The 19,840-nt window shown below is 43.3% G+C and overlaps 1 protein-coding gene across 5 annotated transcripts in view; it reads left to right on the forward strand.

Annotated features, from left to right (window-relative positions):
- LOC148041196 (binding protein) overlaps positions 1-19,840 on the forward strand; it is a 192,379-nt gene that overhangs the window by 87,437 nt on the left and 85,102 nt on the right. For all 5 annotated transcript variants that reach the window (XM_087677825.1, XM_087677850.1, XM_087677834.1 and 2 more), the window contains 10 exons: positions 45-315; positions 1,524-1,976; positions 2,132-2,293; positions 2,468-2,617; positions 5,957-6,112; positions 6,253-6,294; positions 6,468-6,815; positions 6,912-7,097; positions 7,334-7,494; positions 8,051-8,369. In XM_087677825.1, coding sequence (XP_087533951.1) covers positions 45-315; positions 1,524-1,976; positions 2,132-2,293; positions 2,468-2,617; positions 5,957-6,112; positions 6,253-6,294; positions 6,468-6,815; positions 6,912-7,097; positions 7,334-7,494; positions 8,051-8,369 — 2,248 coding nt within the window. The remainder of the gene's footprint in view (positions 1-44; positions 316-1,523; positions 1,977-2,131; positions 2,294-2,467; positions 2,618-5,956; positions 6,113-6,252; positions 6,295-6,467; positions 6,816-6,911; positions 7,098-7,333; positions 7,495-8,050; positions 8,370-19,840) is intronic.

The raw sequence follows: 19,840 nt of genomic DNA on the forward strand, positions 1-19,840 counted from the left end.
TTGCTGACAAGCCACCATGGGCCTTTATGGATTTTGACAAACAGATTGCACTCCACAACATTGCAGCACTATATGCTTTTTGTTTTCAAGAAAATGCTGGACTTTTTCCCAGCGGTGCTTTCCATATTTCGTGAAGAGGGACTTTGGGAGGTTATGTTTTCCAAACATTTCTTTTACTTTGAAATGAGGTTTGGAAAATCCTCTACACAACATATTGTCCAGAATCAAGAAGATTTTGATTCTGAGCCTCTTCGTATTGAAGTGATCTCCTTTGTGGAGCTTGTTGCAACAAGCAGTAACAGTCATGACAATGTGGTAATTCATTTCGTCAAATTGCTATTTTGTTACTCCCCACTGCTCCATATGATTTGATTAATTTAGTCTGCACATTGAATGAACAGAATTTTTCACTAGGCATATATGCTGATCTCGTCTACTACTGCATGTGATTTGATAAATATAGTCTGAAAAAAATAAAAACGATCGCCGATGAAGGCTTCTGGGAGGATCAAGGGAACACGTTTGCTCTTCACAGCTCATTCCATAGTGCCATAGCGCATAGCATGGGATACTGGATTAGGCATGTGCCATGTGGAAATTCTACTGTTTCTTCATCAAGCATGAGTTGCCCCTTTTTATCTATGTAACCAAAATAATTCATGCAGGAGAGGTGATTTGGAATTTGTACTGCAAAACTACCACTACATTCTTGTACTTTTTTGTTTGTTGCGTGGCCATTAATTGGGTTATTTATAGAGGGCATCTGTTCGGGAGCTGCATCAGTCATTGCATTTTGCATGACTGATCACTTTATGCATGCTGATAGTTTGCATGCGTCATCTAATGTTGACAGTCTGCTTGCCAGTCAGACTAGATTTTCATTTCATGTCTACTTAGATTCCATGTGCATCTATGGTTCTGTCTTATAATATGCACAGTCCAGAAGTATGGGTATTCTGCTTGAAGGGGCTGCGTGAAGTGCTTGGTTATCACAAGTTATGGCTTCACTTAGTCCAACAGAACTATTTTCCAGATATACTGTACATTCAAGGAGTGTCTGTGGTGTTAAGTGAAGGATTGCTAGTTTGTAATTTGATTCCTTTTGTCAATGAATCAAGTAGCAGTTTTTATTTTTGGGAGGGGGTGATATGTCCTTTAGGGTTGGTTGGGACGTCCTCTCTGTGTATTGGTTGGGACCAGGTTGGGTTTTATTCTATTGCTCTCATAGACAGGTTGAGGCAATGCTCACTTGTAGGTTGCTTGCTTGTAGTAATTGATACAAAAACACTTCTGCATGTAATGTGGAAGCTGATTTGAGCAGCAGCATTTAGTATGCTGAATGTGCTGGAACTCTTACAGTAAGGCTTTAGAACTAGTGATGACTGAGCCATGGTGAAGGTCCCAGGGACCAACCAAACTTCGAATGTTGTTTGTGAATTTGTTGCCTATGGATTTTTTACATTGATTTAATGTGTAAAGAGGGCTCTGCCTAATCAATGTGTCTGTCTTGTTTTTATAAATAGCCAGAATGCCAGGTTTTAATAGAAGCCCTTGAGCAATGTGCTCGCATTCCAACAGTAGCAACAATGATTGTGAAGAGTTTGCACCGGATTCTACAACTGTCCACAGATCAAACTGTTCATTCTTTTGAGAAGCTGAATGCAATGACTCTTCTGTCCCAAGTCATGGATGTGCAGCTGCAGGAGTTCACTAAAATGCTTAAGATAAGTGAGAACCAGTCAAATGAACTTGACTTGATAGATGGAAGTAATAGTTCCCACCTTCCTTCTATCAGAGAAACATGGAAACAATCCAGAGAAGCTGTTTTTGATCTTTTTGCTGAATATCTGCTGGCCTCAGAGGAAGCAAGGATTGTTTCATTACATAACACAAAGATATTACAAGTCTTATTTGACTTGTTATGGGAGGGAGAATCTCGGAAGTTTGCTTTACGACACATTCTGGAGCTAATGAAGGTTCATACATCTCTTTAGGGCATTTCTCCCCTGCATTATTTTTATTTGCATAAGATCTTTCATGTTTTATACAAATCTTCTTTTCACAATGATAAGAGCAGTGTGATTGTCTAAGATCCATAATATTGATTCTCTTCTGCCTGCTGACCACCTAGTTACCACCAATATCTGAAAGTGATCAAGAGGCTAAGTTGGAGCTTTGCATTAAGTACTTGGAAACACTTTCTCAATCTGGCATCAATGGACAAACCAAGGATATGAATGTCGTCATGGACTTACTGAATGGTATTCAGGAGATTCTTCAAATTGATGCTGAGGTGATGGTCCAATTTGTCTCACTGAAGATTCTATTTACATAACAGTTTTGAGTTTACTTTTATGCATATTTTCCAAATGATTGGAAAATCTACTAAAATCTTTTGGTCAGTTAAATTAGAGTGGTGACTTTTTGGTGAAACTGAGCAGTCTTATGCTTGTTGGCTTTTTCACAGTACTACCAAAGACTCTTCCGGGAAGGAGAGTGTTTTGTGCATATAGTTTCTCTTCTCAATGAAAACCTCTCAGTCGAAGATGGGAAATTGCTATCACTAAGTGTCCTCGAGACTTTAAGGCATCTTCTTGCTGGTAATCAGATATCCAAGGTGTGTGTAAAAATACAACTCTACAAGTTACTGAAAACTTTTTGGACTCTCAGTATCTACAATTGTCAATTCTTCATTGCAAAAAGGTTCACATCTTCTGTTAGATACTGCACATTTTATGTTCAGAGTTAATTATTGGCCTTCTCCATGCTATTTGTAGCTTCTCATTCAACATTGTGCTGCAAACAGTCTAATGTGAATACACAAGAGGTAGCTTACGTACATACTTGTTCTGAGTAGAGAATGCTTGGAAGACTGGATTATTGGGCCCTACCTTGAAGAAGTGACAATACTGGAGCTATATGGGGACTAAGAAAATAAAATCTGTTACAAGACAGTTCAATGATAATCGTCACCAAGATAATAATAGAGTACGATAGAAGAAATGAGCATGAGCATTTGACAGAATAAGCAGTCTGGTGGTCTGTTCAAAAGAAATAGGATGGAAATGGTGTGAAGTTCTGCACTTTGAAACCATCAAAATGTTACAAGTCCTTGGTATATCCCATAAGATCCTCTTGATATCACTACAAGTAACAATATGCTCTTCTTGATGTCCAGCTTTGATTTTTTTGTTTGGGTCTAATGGATGGTCACATAGGGCATAGATCAAGTCATATAGCAGAGAGAATGATTATAGGAAAGCTGAATGGTCTGGTGAATGGGGGTGGGTTTATTCGATACTCTCTCCAAATTTGGAGTTAATTTGGTTTTGGCTGAGAGCAAGAACGTTGTATAAGTGCTTGGCCTCATTAATGCCCAGTTATTGGTGACCTGTATGGTACAAATCAGAAAACATAGAGTAAAACATGCAAAATGCTAGCACTCCGGAAATGTAGTAGGCCCCAGTCAATAAGGAAAATAGCATCCAATGTGCTGGAATAGGTAAACAAATGATTCCCTCCCTATTGAACTCCATTTGCAGTCCTTTAGATGTGGGATTGGGATAGATCTTCAGAAATTAACTCCAAATTTGGAGCTAATTTTGTGTCGGTGGCTGAGAGCAAGAACGTTGCATAAGTGCATAACCTCATTAATGGCCCTTTACTGGCGATGTGTATAGTACAACCAAGAAAACATACAATAGAACATGTGAAATTCTAGTACTCCAGAAATGTGGTAACCTCCAGTCAATATAAAGGAAAAATATGATCCAACTGCTGGAGTAGGTGAGCAAAGGAATCCCTCTCTATCGACCTCCATTCACAGTCCTTTGGATGTGGGATTGGGATAGCTCTTCAGGGATTAGGTTTGGATAGTCCCTTTGGAAATATTTAGAACGTTCTGAAGGATTATACTCCATGAATCTGGCAGGCCCATGTGAGACTGGGATAGCCCCTATAGCGAGCAGCTTAGTGCCCTCAAGGACTTGAATTGCTCTCACAAGACTTGGAGGGCCATAAGACTTCTATGAACACTCGGATGTGGCTTGGGCTATTTGGGATTAGAGTCTCTCCTTGCGAGAGGAGAATCTCCATTGTAATGTCCACTGGATTTTCCTCTGTAGACTTCTAGAAACATATAGTGTTCTGTAAGGTATCCTCCTTCGAAAGTCTAGATCTTGTGAATTTACCTTTTAAATGGTAAATTCTTCCCTCTTTGCCCATGGAAACAAAATTCTTTCATCTTTGAAATCCCTCAACCAAGGAATACATCCTCCAAATCATTTAAAACATCAGTGAGTAGATGGCATCAGAGTCAAAAAAGAAGAAGGTTCTTTAACCCATGACCTGCAAATGTAATGCGATTCTTCCTTCAAGATGAATGTTGCCTGAAAACATGTCTCAGCAGAATCCACTGCTGTGTAACTGGATTCAGTCTCTCCTAGTTTGAAGCTAACCCTATTATGATATTAATTTGTGGAAGTAGGGTCACAAGTGGTCAAACTTGTCAGTGGTCCTCTACTCTACTCATATCACAAAGTTTCCATATGTGCTGATGTAGATGGACACTCATTGGAGCTTAGATATCTATCTCTCTTAAAAAAAAGCAGAGCTTTCTGCTTCAATCACCCTTTCCTCAATCTAAGGGCTTCTTGGACATCTTAAATGGCTCTATTGGTTAAACTCAAGCCGTCTTCCTCTGTGGCTGCCCAAAGGTGTGAAAAGCAGCTCCATTGGCTGCTGCACTGTTTGGACAGACCCAATACTCTTTCTCAAAGGTGCAGCTTTTCTGGTTGCCATTGCTTCCGTTTTTGTGGCTGCCTCAACATGTGGACAGGTTCAAGTTGTTTCAGAAATGCAGCAGGCTCTGGCTGGTGCAGTTTTCTTTGGTTGCTGTAACTCTCTACTACTGACAGATCTGTCCAGTTGCTCCAATTTGGCTAATGTTGATAACTCACAAATTTGCCAACACAAACCGTCACCTGGAGTTTTATCAGGGCCACGTAAGTCAATGATCACACAACGGGTCTGCCGCGAGGTGGTGTTAGTCATGCTGGTCACATATTGCTGAATGCACAATTGACACTAATCATATTATTCAACAGTCTTAATGGTATGAAATTGACTGGACTTGAATATGTGAAGCTTGTTGGTCTTAAACCAACATTTACGTGAATAGTGAGGTTAAGGACAGAGGATGAAGGATATTTCTGTTTAAAAGACTTTGTATTAAACTCAAGAAATACTTGCAGTTTCAGAAAAGGAAAAATGACAGTCATGTTGTCCATGTCATGTGTTGGTTGTCCTTGCCACCTTTTCTGAGACATCTAATGTTGCCTTGTCTTTAGTCTCTCCTCTTCTTGAATTTTCCCTACTTATGTCTTATAAATGTGGGCTGTGCTTGACTTCATGGCTTGGTTGTCCTTCTTCATGCTAGCGTGCTGCAATGCACATCTGCTTCTTCAGGTTTTGTTGTGTGTTCCAAATCCACCATGGAAATGATATCATGAAAGAACTCTGTAAACAAGAAGCAGTCTCTCATTCTCACTTCAAAATATTGGATGGAATACTAACTACACAGTAAAGAATACTTCTAATGTAACACACAGAAAAATAGATGGGCATACCCAAAGTTGGACACTATTTGAACATTTGTCACAATTGTTACATGAGACATTTTGAGGCGATGATGGTCTAGCCAAGGTCCTGTAAAATTGTAGCTGTCAAAAAAGAAGTCTGATATGTACCATTTCTTGGCCACTTTTGACAAAGGACCAGAGCTATTACTTTTCTCAATGTTGCTTGTGGTAAATATGACTTGATACCAGTGGTCCTGCAACTGTAAATTGAATTTAGCAGTTTTAATCACTATTTGAAGTTGCTCTTCTTGTTGTCAAACAGCTTGCTAGTTACATCCAATGCCTCTAAAAGTTTTGCTTGCATGCATTTTGAACAGAGTTCTTTTCGTGGACTTGTTGGTGATGGGTATAATACGCTACAGACTTTACTTGTTAATATTCACCAAAAATGCCCCAAAGAGGATCTATTAAATGCCCTTCTTGATATGCTAGTGGATGGCTGCTTCGACATTTCTGCAAATATGATTATACAAGTACAATCATGAGCATTCCCAACTTGGAAAGATTTGATAGGATCTAGTTTACATGGCTAATGGATATCTTTGCATGTTTTGTACTACCATATGCCCAGAATGTTCTTACTTTCTTCTAACATTGGGCATATGCTATGCAGAATGAAGAGGTCATTACTCTATTTTTTAACGTACTTCATCAGGTACTGACTTCAGTTACTGGACTTTTGACTTTCTGTATCCATAATGTTTTGTCTTGGAAAATTTGCTCTTGTTGTTTCATTGAGGTTCTATGATAATCACCATATCAAGAAAAAGGAAAAAGCAAATAAAAAACAAAACAATCAATATGACTATTTTGCTGTGTGGTTAGCAGTGTTCTGATGAGGCTCTGCAGCTATTTGAGCTAAGCAGCTTCCATCGGATCTTGGAGGATTCAACAGCAAACAAAACTGCATGTGTTAAAGCTGGTTTGCTGAGCCTGCTCTTGGATTGGTTTGGCAAGGAGTCAAGGGAGAACTTGGTGTCAAAGCTAGCCATATTAATAGAGACTCTAGGGCGCCACAGTATTTCTGGCAAAGACATGCACATGATTTTTTCTCTTTTAGGAAGTCCTAATCAAGCTTTAAAGTTTAAGCACCAAAAAGTCTTGCTAGGTGTGTTGCAAGGGGTGCTGAGAGAGGAGGGCCCTACTGTTTTCTTCGAGTTCAGTGGCAAAGACTCGGTATAGATGTTTGTATAAATTCTTTTTTATACTAACCAAGTATGCATTTTGATTGTTAAACCATTGTGCTCATTCGTGCATCTGACCATCGTGCAGGGGATAATGGTAACATCATCTATACGCTGGTCTAGTATGAAAGGATTCACTTTCTCTTGCTGGATGCGTGTAGATACATTCGAGGATGCAGATAATATTGAAAGGCTCATGAGCCTTTTCTCTTTCTCTACAGACAGTGGCAAGGGCTATGTTGCTGCAATTGGAAAGGAAAAATTAGTTATAGAGGTGTGTTACTTTGCTACTTCTACTTCTTCCAAATATCATCATCATTTTACTGTAGGGTTGTGCTATATTGCTCAAGAAGATTAGTTTTGCAAATGTGTTACTTTGGTCACCTTATACCAGTCTAAATCACCTGATTGTGTTTCAAAGTTCTTGATCTACATGTGTCCGTGTGTTGTACACATCTTTTTGTTTGCTTCCTTGAGCAATGCTGTGACAGTTTAAATGTTAATTGGCAGTGTGCAAGTCAGAAAAGGCAACTTCTTGTTGTAAAGCTTCACCTTCAGCCCAAGCGTTGGTATTTTATTTGTATTGCGCATTCAAGTGGAAGAGCACTATCTGGGGGAGGCACCTTGAAGGTGTATTTGGATGGCTGTCTTACAAGTACTGAAACATTACGGTTTGTTTTGCCTTCACAAGCACCCCATTAAATGTGAAATCTTGATCCTGGAGTGTGTGTGAATGTCAGTTTTGCTAAGTTTTGACTTTCACGAGTGAACTATGTATTTTACACACCATAGAGCCTTTGAGAATGAGTAGTAAGTGATGCATAATGGTTTTAATTTTATTCCATAGCTAATGATGTTATCTTACCGCAATTTCTGTGAGAACACAGATGCAGATAAAATAATTGAACCTTGTTTAAGGAGCTTTTAACGTGATTTTGTATTTGAGCTTTAGTTGGTAGTTTCTTGTCTATTCATTTTGTAGTATAGAAAGTCACTTGGCCATTAGAAGTCAGCATCAACAGTGACAATAACTAAGTGTTATGGATTTAAGCTTTTTTCGTTTCACACATTTAAGGAGAGGGGTCTCACGACACGTCTGAGCTCTTCTACATGCAAGTTATCAATTGTATTCAAAAGGACTATTGTCAAATCAAAGAGTTTAAAAAATATGGTGCCAACTGTATGGTATTGTTTGATATGGTTTGGTTGTTGGTTATGGTTGCTCAGATATCCAAAATTTCAAGAGGCATTGACAAGAAACACTCTTGGTGGGAAGTTACCTCTTCAAACTTCAGGATCGGCTCCTTTTGAGGGCTTGCCAGGAATTTACCATTCACCTTTTCGTGGGCAGTTTGGTCCAGTCTATGTTTTTGATGATTCTCTTTCTTATGATCAAATAAAGGCCCTTTTTTCAGCTGGCCCTGGTTATATGTATTCTTTTCTTCCTATGGAAATTGGCTTTTTGCCAGACGAATTATCAACTAATCATATGCTTGATTCTAAGGATGGACTAGCATCAAAGTTGGTTTTTGGCTTCAATGCTCAGGTAACCATAATCCATTTCCTTTATTTTGAAAGATGGGTTAGAAGTAAGAACTTGGACTGTTTGATGACATAGACATGGATAGGAACAGGTTGAAAAACTTCAAAGAATTAGTGATATTTTAGTTGATACCTTCTTTGATAATGAGCATATGTTTCCTGAGAAGAGAAGCTTCTTCCAAAACCCTTTCAGCTCTAAACATTGCTAGCACAATACAAACAGAAGGAACCAAAAAAATGGTTGAAATAATAATATGGAATCAACGTCTGCCAGACTGTGTCCTCCTTGGGCAGAGTGACTGGTACAAAGGATATAAAAACAACAATTATTGTGCCTATAATACGAAGGATTTCCTTGATAATGGAAGGTGCCTGAATCCTGAATGGCTAGCATGCCTCTTGCCTCCTCATATGTTCTGAGTCACATTATATTCTTCCATCTGCCTGTGGCATGGATAATCTCTGCCCATATACCTCTGAATGTCTTAAATCTTGTGGTAGGCAGTTGTTCTATGTCTCATTGTATCTTCCTCTTTAGATGAGAAGCAATTTTAAAGTTATTGGACTTTTCCCACCACACTGCTTTGAGCTTGAGTCTTGAGCAAGTATTGAATTCCTTTTGCTGTGTACCCTTTCTTGTTTATAAATTGGTAATGATTGATACTTATTTTCAATATTTCTTTTCTTTGTAGATGTTGGGGTGTAAAGGTCCTTTTATTCACCTCTGTCATGTATTATTTAGTTGTACATGTGAATGCACCCTTACGTGCCCTAAATATAAATACATTTTATTCTGTGTACCAACACATTGTTGGTACGCCCAAAAAATTTGTCACTCTCACTCACCTGCTCACTCCTCGAGCTGCACACTTTCACAACATGTAGATTCTGCACCTTTGAGTCCTTGAGCTTTTTGGTAGAAGTTCCAGTTACAATTAAGTATTTTACTTTTATATATCTCCTACGGCATCGATGAGCGTGAGATATTGTAGGCCACTAATTGTTGAGCACATGAAGTAGGAGATACAATTAACATTTTTACTTTTATATATCTCCTACCACATCGATGAGCCTAAGATCCTGTAGGCCACTAATTGTTGAGCACATGAAGTAGGAGATGGGCTCTGCAACAAAGAGTAGAAAGAGGTAAGGGACTAGTGGGCAGCACTCATGGACAGATTGCTCCAACTGAAACTTTGTTTCTCCGCCTCCCAATGGTCACCCTACTAGTGGTTGACATATTTAGTGTAGACACCCTAGTAATCCATTGCTAAGGGAAGCCTAGCCATGCCGTGGTGTTCTCTAGGAAGTCGTGGTCAATCCTTTTGTAGGTGTTCTTGAGTTTAGAAGGAGCTTGCTATCCGTTGACCACTATGCTGAGCTCACTATCTTCAAAAAAGTGAATACATTGTCCAATCCTAGATGAAGCTTGTCTGTGTCTTGAATGATATTAAGAGAATGGGGCGGAGTTGGATGCCAATCATCCTGGCCAACACCATATAAGCAATTGATAGCAAGGTGATGGGCTACCATTGAGGCAACTCCAGGCATTCTTTCCCTTGGGGAGGTGTCACTACAATTGAGAAACAGACTCTAATTTTGGTATCCCTAGCTTTTAGAATGGTGATCATTGTACTAGCAGTGAAAGATTTAAGATCTAGGCATATAGTGGACAAGTGTATATGCTATGTGGTACAAGGATAGAGCAAAAGAAACAAGATGGATAGTGAATCTTTCAATAAATTGAAATTCTGCACCTTGTAATTGATTACATTGAAAGTTTTGCACGGTAAGTAGCTCACTTAAGTTATAAAGCAAGCCCTGAGCTTAAGTTTGTCTAATGAGCTGCTCACTTATGATTAATGACCAAGTAATTAATTAGCCCTTAATAAAATGGTGATCATTGCACTAGCAGTGTAGGATTTAACATTGGGACATACAATGGAATTATACATTGTATGTGATACAAGGATAGGGCAAAAGAGACAAGATGAATAGTAACTCTTTTAGTAAATTGAAATTCTGCACCTTAGAATTGATTACATTGAAAGTTTTGCCTAGTAAGTAGCTAACTTAAGTTATAAAGCATGCTCTGAGCTTAAATTTGGTCTAGTGTGTGAATGACCAAGTAATTAATTACCCCTCAATAAAAAATGAGATTGGATTAAGAACTAGCTGGTTACTCATGTAGAAAGCTGATCTTGGTAATTTGGATCCCTTTTTGTCTTATTTGAGAAGCATCAGTTTGAAGACAACCATTCTTCTCTTCTTTGTTGCAGAAATTGTAGTTTTTAGCCATGGAATATGAGTTGATAGTACTTATGGTTCGAGATCTCAAGCCTAGTGCACTTTTTGGACAACTTTCTTGTGAAGATAGTGATTTTCTCATAGTTTCGTAGGGAGAAACCCCTTCATATACGAGAGGAATAGTGTGAGATTGCATTGAAACTATGTAAGACATTTGTCTAGGCAAATGCTCTATGAAATTGGGCTTAAATGCTAGCTGTCATTTTTAAGGGTTTGGTATGTCAAAGTGTTTAAGTGCATTATTGAATACTGTACAATTGGTAGGATTCAATGTTGAAAGTGACAAGTTCATTGTGCGCGTATGGATTAGTTGTACTATGTGAAGTGGCTTAAATACAACCATCCTATTACTGAAAATGCATGGAGAAATTCAGAGACTTCAAGATAGTACCTAATGGAATGCATATTGTAGGGATTAGAGCAATTGCCCTTTGTTTTCAAGCATGAATTAAATGGTGGTTTTCTATGGCAACAATACAGATCTAAAGTGCATGCATGAATTTACTGAGTTTGATAGTGAATCAGGTGTGCAAAGACTAAAGGTAAGGGCAAAGCATTGGGATGTAAAGAAACATTCGTCTACAAATAACAAACACAATTATACGACAAAGCACATGCTTATAAAGAAATTGAGTAGGATTAGGGCATAGTTGTCAGGTACGTTATGGTACGGTGCGATAAAATACAGTACTAATTGGTATCTTATGATTTTATAAGGTACGGTACGATATTAGTACGAAAAAAAATTAAGATGATTTTTTAAATAACAAAACCATAAATCATTAAATGATAGATCATAGAATACATGTTTAAAGTAGAAATAGCCATTTCATTACAGAATAAGATGAATACATGAGGGTGACCATTGCGATTGCATGGGCTACGCAAAACATGCGATACAACTACAGCCTAGTATATCTGATACAAAAAAAAAAGAGAGACCTATGTTATATGAATGGTGAATCTATGATGAAGCATTACTATTATCATCATCATCATCAGAACCATCTGAGTGCTCATCAAGAGAGTATGAAGATGACTCCTCGGCATGTGATGATGAGACACACTTATACTCATCCTCACTGATGAGGTTACCATCATCATCAAATGATGGCTCCCTAGGTGGCGGCTGTGTAGGCAAGGGGGGGATGTCATCATGAGGCACAGGATGTGAGCTACTAGAGCCTCGCCTTACGTATGTTTGCAAGCCACTCGAACCACCCCTCCTCGATGATGGAGGACGTCGAATGACCATGCCCCCTGCTACCACGTACTCGAACTCCTTGCCCATGAGCACCCTGATTGCGAGTGTCACGAATATTTGCTGCTATAAGCTCTTTATAGAGCTCTGCAAAAATCGTCTCCCCCTCCTCGTCCACCTCCTTATGTACACTCAGAAGAGTGTCGCCCGTCAGCTTGAATGTATCAATATTCACCTACACAATGCAGCGATGCATGTAAGATTGATCATTGTAAATGCTAAAGTCTAAATTGCAAAGTATAAAGTTTAAACTTCAAAGTTCAAAGTTTAAAAGTTAAAACAACAAATTTTAAATGTTATGGTTAAGTGTTTAAACTTTACTTGCTTCGGACTACCCATGCTCATCATAGCCCTCATCATGTGTAAGTTAGTGTGGCAATAGACTAGCCGCTCTAACTGTCGTGTGCTAAGCCGATGGCGAATCTTTGTGTGAATAAGAGAATAGGCACTTGAGTTTCTCTCACATGCACATGAAGAGCAATCGTGGGCAAGGACCCTCATGGCTAAGTGATGAAGGGTCTCCAATGCGTATCCAAAGTTTTGCCACCAAAATAAAGGCTTCACAAGTGACTCTCTCCTCCAACAAGTGGGAGAAGTAAAAGCCACATGGCCTCTCTGATTTGTATAGGATCCTAGCTCCTCTAGCACTCCATTGTGGTCATCAACAGGGACGATATGAGTCAAATAAGCAAGCTAGTCTGAACGGAACTCTGTATCATCCATGACCACTGGTGACTTGTAGGCCGGATGTACCAATGCCGCAAAACTATGGATGGGCTTATGCATCCACGCCCATCTCCTCTCTGCTATCTCTAAAACATGTGCACGCTGTGTCTCTATGATCACTGTACAAGCATGTGCCTCCTTCAATGCTGCTCTAAAGAAGTGAACGAGAAGGCCCATGGTGGACCCCTCGCAATCACTCATATGTAACACCCTATAAAAGGACTCACGACAATGACAACGGTACGGACTTTTTGCCAAAATTGCTCATTAAGCCACAAGCGCTGCATGGCTTTGGCCTCTTTTGTCTCATGCTCATCTCATTCATTGCATAGAGTGGATACCACTGTTTGGTGCAAGGGAGTCCGCACCTCATAAAGGCGCTCCAACAATAACCACATGTAAGCAAAGCGAGTTGAAGAAGGCTTCTTCAATTCAAGTGTGCTATGCTTACGATACATCACAAGCGCCTTTACCTTTACCATGAAGAATGTGACAATTGATGTAGCTTTGCGGACCACCCTCTTCACCCACTTGAGCTTCCCAATGTCCTCCAAGAGCAAGTCCAAACAATGACTTGCACATGGAGTCCACACAATTGTAGGAAACTTGGCCTCAAGCAAACGGCCCATGCGCTGACAATTCGATGCATTCTCGGTAACAACTTGCACCACATTTGAGGGATCCACCTATAACCACAATTTACAAATTGCAAGTTATGTATAAATTAAATTTCAATTATGAATCATGATATTATCATAATGAAAGAGAGTGAAACAAATTTAAAACACAAATTACAATGTATACCTCAATGATAGCTTGTCGAATGTGGCGGTAGATGAATCCGCTCATTGTTTTTCTCTCCCTCTTGCTGGTATCTATGCTCACAAAAAGTACGTGCTGAGTGGACATGAGATGAGTATGTTGATGATGCCGCGTTTCTTACGATCCCTCGATCCGTTGGTGAGAATGGAGCAACCATATTTTATCCATGCGGCCTGAACAGGATTAAGGGCTCTATTAATCCTCTCCTTCTCTTTATCAATCTTTCTCGTCCTCATATCATTGTATGCGACACCGGTCCATGCTTCACATGGACCCACATTGGCAATGGCTTTTACCATCTTCTTCCATTGCTGTTGCTTTAGGACATTGAATGCAAGATTGCACTCAATCACCGTGCGTGCAATTTCAATGTCTGCAAGTTGTTGCATTTCTCTAAGAAAGGCAACCGATCCACGCACATGACCAGGAGCTCGAGAGAGAGATGCTTGTCTCTCCGGCACCGTATGAGCCTCCACTCTTTGTCTTTTACTAGAGCCGGATGCGGATGCGGAGCCCCCATCACCAAAGGTAGAGACCTCTCCCGCATCGGTTGAAGGTACGCCCGCATTGGATGCTTCCTCGTTAGTAGGTATAGGAGTTGGTGCTGATAAGCCACTTCCTCCTCCTCTTGTGGATCCCCCTCTCGTCTTGGCAAGAATATCCTCCGCAATGTTTTGAGGGATCTCCTTGCATGGAGCATCTTGCCCCCCCGTCTTGGAAAGATGTTGGAGAAGCCGATTTGCACCACTTGTATAGCGCTTCTTGCAATACTTGCATGTCCAATGGTGGGAGTTGGACTTCCTTGTGTCCCTCTCCACATGTATCAGATGCAAATAAAAGGCCTCATGCTTCTCACGAGTCATGGTGCTGATGACGAATAAAGAGACCACAGAGAGAGAGAGAGAGAGAGAGAGAGAGAGAGAGAGAGAGAGAGAGAGAGAGAGTTATATTAACGTCTACAACAGGCCAAGTTGGCCTATGAGACCAAAATGTTGCATACAAATGTCTGGGAGGTTTCAAAAGTCCCAGTGAAGCTAACATTTATGCTATGTTGAACTAAATTGAGTAGGTACAAAATGATATCTGGACTAGATACAATCTAGAGGTACTCCGAGTGCGGTGTGGAACTGCTCCTGGGGTGTTTATCCTAAGATGTCCCGCACGGGTCAGTCTAGCATGGAGAGGCTAAAGCGGCGAGGCAGGGCCCTCCGGTGGCGGCGTAGTATCCCTTGTATCTTCGACCAGTGTCTTCTGCGGGGACGGGGGCCAGCGGGGCGTGGGCGCCGGGCTTTACCTCTCGCTGTGGCTATTTCTAAGGTGGCCCCTGGGGGTTGGGAGGCTGGTTGGGCTGGTGGGGGCTCGGTGGTGGGGAGGGTAGCTGGTGTTTGGTAGAAGTCGTTGAGTATGCGTTGGTTGGTGGGTCCTTGTCTTTGCTCCATGGTTCGTAGGAGGTGGTCTCTGTGGCGTCGTATTTCCAGTAGAAAGAGCCCCAGGCATCTCTGGTCTTTGAATTCCATTACCTTGGAGAGTGGTCCGAATCCTTCGCTGAATAGGCAGTGGAAGCGTCCTCGGATTTCGTAGTACACTGGGCATCTATAGATATAGTGTTCCTCTGTCTGTGGCTCGAGATGGCAAAGTTGACAGATTCGGTCTTTTGGGGGGAGGGGGTTGGCCCTGTATCTACCCGTTTTGACCCGTAGTTGGTGTGAGGACGTGCGGATCTGTCCGATGGCACTTTTGACCCCGTGAGACAGGTGTGTGTCCATGTAGCTTGGGCGGGTGATGAGCCGTCCGGGGAGATATGTAGGAAGTGTTCTCGGTAGAAAGCCTTCTTGGTTCCTAGTTCCGACGTGGGGGGAGGTGGTCCATGTGCAGGCCATGGAGCCGTAGCCAGGTCTCTGTTCGGGCATACCAGCACTCAGTGTCCCCTTGTGTTGCTAGCTGTTTGGATGACTTCAGGGCGAGTTTGGGGTATCGGTGCCGAGGCAGGTCCCATATTAGGCGCAAGAAGGTCACGGTTTGGAAGAGGGCCTCAGCCACGAGGGGCGGTGCCCCCAGCTCTGCGCGGATGATCTCGTGTGGTACGGAGGGCTTGCTTCGGATCATCCGTGAGATTATAAGTATTAAGGGTCTCTCCATCTGCTCCCATCTCTCATAGGTGGCCTCCTCCTTAGGCAGTGGCTGATCCTGTGGGGCCCTCTGCGTGTGGTAGAGATTGGACCCCCATATGGGAGCCCCGTACAGGAGGGCTGGTGTGACCAAGGTGTCAAAAAGCCAGAGCTTTGTCCGGGGTTCCTTGAACTGTATGCGGACACATTGGTTCTCCATTGACCCGAGGGCTGCATAGCCTCGGGTTAGTCTATCTTCCGCGGCTTTTCTCAGGGTAAATTTCGGTCCAGAGAATGTAATCCCCAGATAGACGTATCTTTGGACCACGTCCACGGTTTCTCTGCCGTATGTGAAGGGGGGTACCAACCGTCGGAGCCATTGGGTTGACGTGTTGAACACCATGACCTTGGTTTTCCCCAGGTTCATAGTTAGGTCTTTGTCTTGGCAGAAGGCCTGTAGTGCGTCCAGTTGGCGCTGTAGCCCTTCGGGTGTGCTGGAGATGAGGACTATGTCGTCCGCATATAGTAAGATAGGTATCAGTGTCCCTCCTAGGCTCGATCCCTCCTCGCCCAATCTATCTATGTACTCTAAGATCTCATCAATGTAGAGGCCAAATAGGGTGGGCGAGAGTGGGTATCCCTGCTTGACTCCGATGGTGCTAGTGATCTCCTTTGACAGCCCTCCCGGTGCCCGAACTCGGCCCGTTACCGATTCGTATAATGCCAGTATCCCCCATCGTATTTCGGTTGGTACCTCCAGTTCTTGTAGTCTCTGCGTGAGCCTCGCTCATGGGACTGTGTGAAAGGCTTTGCGGAAGTCCACAAAGCAGCAGTACACCCGTCTTCCATGTGCTCTGCCCTCCTCTATGATGGCTCTCAGTGTGAGGATATGGTCAAGGGTGCAGAACCCCCTCCTAAACCCTGCTTGTCCCACTGCTCGGTGTTGGTGTTGCTCTGCCCACTTGCTCAGCTCGTGGTCCAGTATGGATCCATAGAGCTTGGCCAGTACGTGGCCAACCATGACTGTTCGGTAGTTCGTGGGAACCATGGGGTCTCCGGCCTTCAGGATAGGTATTATGGTGTTGGCTGACCAACTGGCTGGGAAGCCTTCGCATAGGGCTCTGTTGAACATGTGTGCTAGGAGAGGTGCCAGTATGTCTCTAGCATGGGTCAAATGCTTTGCTACCAAGCCTTCGTGGTCTTGGGCACGGCCATTTTGGAGTCTATCAATGGCGTCTCGAACCCGCCCCGTGCTGAAGAATGTGGATGATCCGGGCCTGCTCCCTGGGGGCCGGGGTAGCTGGGGCTGCTTGGGTACTTGGTATAGTGAGGTTGCATATGCGTGCCAAGTGTCCGGACAGGTGATGGGCGTCTGGGCTCGGGGTTCCTGAAACGCCTTCCATGCCTCTTTGCTGTCCTGTCCTAAGAATAGCTGGTAGAATTAGTGTTCCACTTTGGAGAGGTAGGCTCGTTTCTTTCGTCGCACTAGGCGACGGAAGATCAAGCGTGCTTGTTTATGCGTGTGTACTCCCCGTGCTTCGTCCTGTTGAAGACGGAGCCGGGTTTCCCTGCACTCTGCGTCGTACCAGCTATTCTGTCGGACATTCTTGTTCGGAGGGGTGGGGTAGGGGGAGGGGGATGTGTGGGGGAAGTATTTGGCAGCCGAGGTGTGTAGTGTGCCCACCAACTGTGCTGTGACCTCCTCCAGGGGTGCGTGGGGGGTTCATTTCTTGCAGGCTCCAATAGAGATGGTCGGAGTATGCGCTCGCAATTAGCCTGGTAAAGTGGTACCTGGGGAATCTTGGGGGGTTGCTTGCTGGGGGGGTTAGGTCATACCTGCAGTTATTTCAAATTGCAGGTATGCATGGTCGGCAGCCACTGTGAGTGGGCGGGGTGATATTTTAAAGGACTGGACGTCGGGGATAAGTGATAGAGGGCCGAGGATATAGTCCACTGTGCTTGCTCCCAGTTTCTGTGTGGGTGCTCCATGTGCCCCCCGTCCGATGCAATTGGCCGCGCGCTTGTGTGGGAAGCATGTGAGGGCATCCGACCCGGGCCATCTGTCGAGACCGCTGAGGATGGCCAGTTCGTGTGCCCCCCCTAACGCCAGTAGGTGTTCGCCATATTCGGTGCATTCAGCTGTGTCCTGTGATGCCCGGTTGAGTCCTATCTCCTCCGGTGCAATCTCTTTGTACATGTGGTCTTCGCTCTCGAAGAAGGGGGTCTGCCTTTGTGCTGTGCGTGCGTTGAAGTCTCCAGCCAACATGACATCCCCCAAGCTGGAGTAGTGCATGATATCTTCGTACAGTGGTAGGTATGGTCACTGGCCCTTCTGTGGTGCATATGGGGAGTGTGCTGGTGGGAAATAGCACATTGCCATGTATATGTCTCAGGGGCGATCCGTGTGTATCCGGATCCACATGAACCGGGCTTCCTCATCTTTCCGCATGACTTGCACCATGGGCTGTAGCTCCTCCCTGTACAACAGAGCCACCCCTCCGGACCCTCAGGTCCCTCCTTTTGTTCGGGCTCTAGGGCGGCATGCCGTCTCCCATCTATATCCCCTCACTTTTGGTAAGTAGGTGCCTGGGCTTTGGTGGGTTTCTGTGTAGAGGACGATGTCCTTGCTGGTGAAGGTCTCTTGGAATAATCTTGCATCTGTTTTCATAGCTCCGTTGCAGTTCCACACTGCAAAACTCAGGTGGGTCTCATAGGCTGCGCCCCGTCATTGGCGCTTATCTGTGATGATGACCCGACCATCTTTGTATATTGCCCATTTTCCCGCTTTGCGAGCCTCCAGGATCTGTGACATGCATTCTTTACGGTGTGCCACCTGTGCGGGTGTGAGGTCATCCTCCAGGTAGACTTTTTCCCCTTTTAGAGCTGTCCTTTTAGAGAGAGAGAGAGAGAGAGAGAGAGAGAGAGAGAGAGAGAGAGAGAGAGAGAGAGAGAGAGAGAGAGAGAGAGAGAGAGAGAGAGTTGTTAAAGTGGTGATAAACATGGCTGGTCTGGACATGGACTGTATTGACCAAACGGTGGGAGCCCTTGGTTCGGATTCTGAAACAGAGGAACCAGAGGATATGGTTCCTTACACAGAGGAGATGCCCCTTGGACCTGACTTCCAGCCTGCGGGCAAACACACCAAGCATACTTCGGAAGATACAATGGATCATTAGGATCATCAGGAACGTTCTTATGCTCAAGTTGCCTCTGATTCTGTGGATTCTCAGGCTGTTGACTGGGAGCATTTGTTGGAGTTTGCCAACACTCTACTTGGTGATTATGTTCAACATAATCATTGAAGCATTTTCTGACTTTGAAACTGAAGATGTTCTGGAAGTCACTGTGGATCCTAAAAATGTTTTGCGTTCATTCTCAGTGTTTTATGAACGTGCTATTATACTCTTCTTCACTGGTAGGATCCCAGTGCTTTCCTATATCCGCTAGTGGCTGCAAAGTCTACTACAAGGGGAGTGTGTTGAAGAGATTTTTGTTGGGTCCCGAGACTTTTATGAGGTGCTGTTGAAATCCGAGAAGCATTGTGCCGATCTGCTGACTAAATTGCCATTGTTCTTTGATCGCCGTTTGGTCCATGTTGTGCCATGGCGCCCAATGGCAGATTTTTAGCGCTTGCTTTAACATGAATGCCCGGTGTGGGTTGAAGTGGAAAACTGTCCGCTGTCTATTGGCCACTGTTAAAGGATGCCATGGTTGTTGTGGGCACTGTTTTGGTTCCCCTGAGCCTAAGGGCCACGAATCGTAACCGTTTGTGTATGTTATGGGACACTGCTCGGAAAAGGCCTGCTTGGTTACGTCTTAATTGCTTTGGCATGTATCCTTTGCACTTTCATTTGAAATGGGGTAACTTTGCAGGGCATTGTTTTTTGTATGGAAAATTGGGGCATTTTATGGCCGAATGTCGAGTGAAGCAACCGACTTCAGATGTTGAGCATGTTTTGCCTCCCATGGAAGATATGGTGCTTGATGCTCCGTCGCAGGATGCGACCCAGCCACCTAAAGTTTTGGATAAAGGCAAACATGTTCCGGATTTGGATTGCCGTGACAATGACTGGGTAGATGTACGTGCCAAAAAAGGTAAAAGGTTTGATGCTGGCATGCCGGATACTGTGCCTAATGCTTCACAAGATTCCTTGCGTACTTATATGCGCAAGAAAGACATGTTGTCTTCAGAGCACACTACTCATGCTATGGTTTCTTCTGCTCCTCGCAATCAGCCTACTAGGAAAGTAT

This window comes from Lygodium microphyllum, chromosome 1 (assembly GCF_053477565.2).
Source record: "Lygodium microphyllum isolate KBCC chromosome 1, Lygodium_microphyllum_v1.1.10, whole genome shotgun sequence".
NCBI classification, from domain to species: domain Eukaryota; kingdom Viridiplantae; phylum Streptophyta; class Polypodiopsida; order Schizaeales; family Lygodiaceae; genus Lygodium; species Lygodium microphyllum.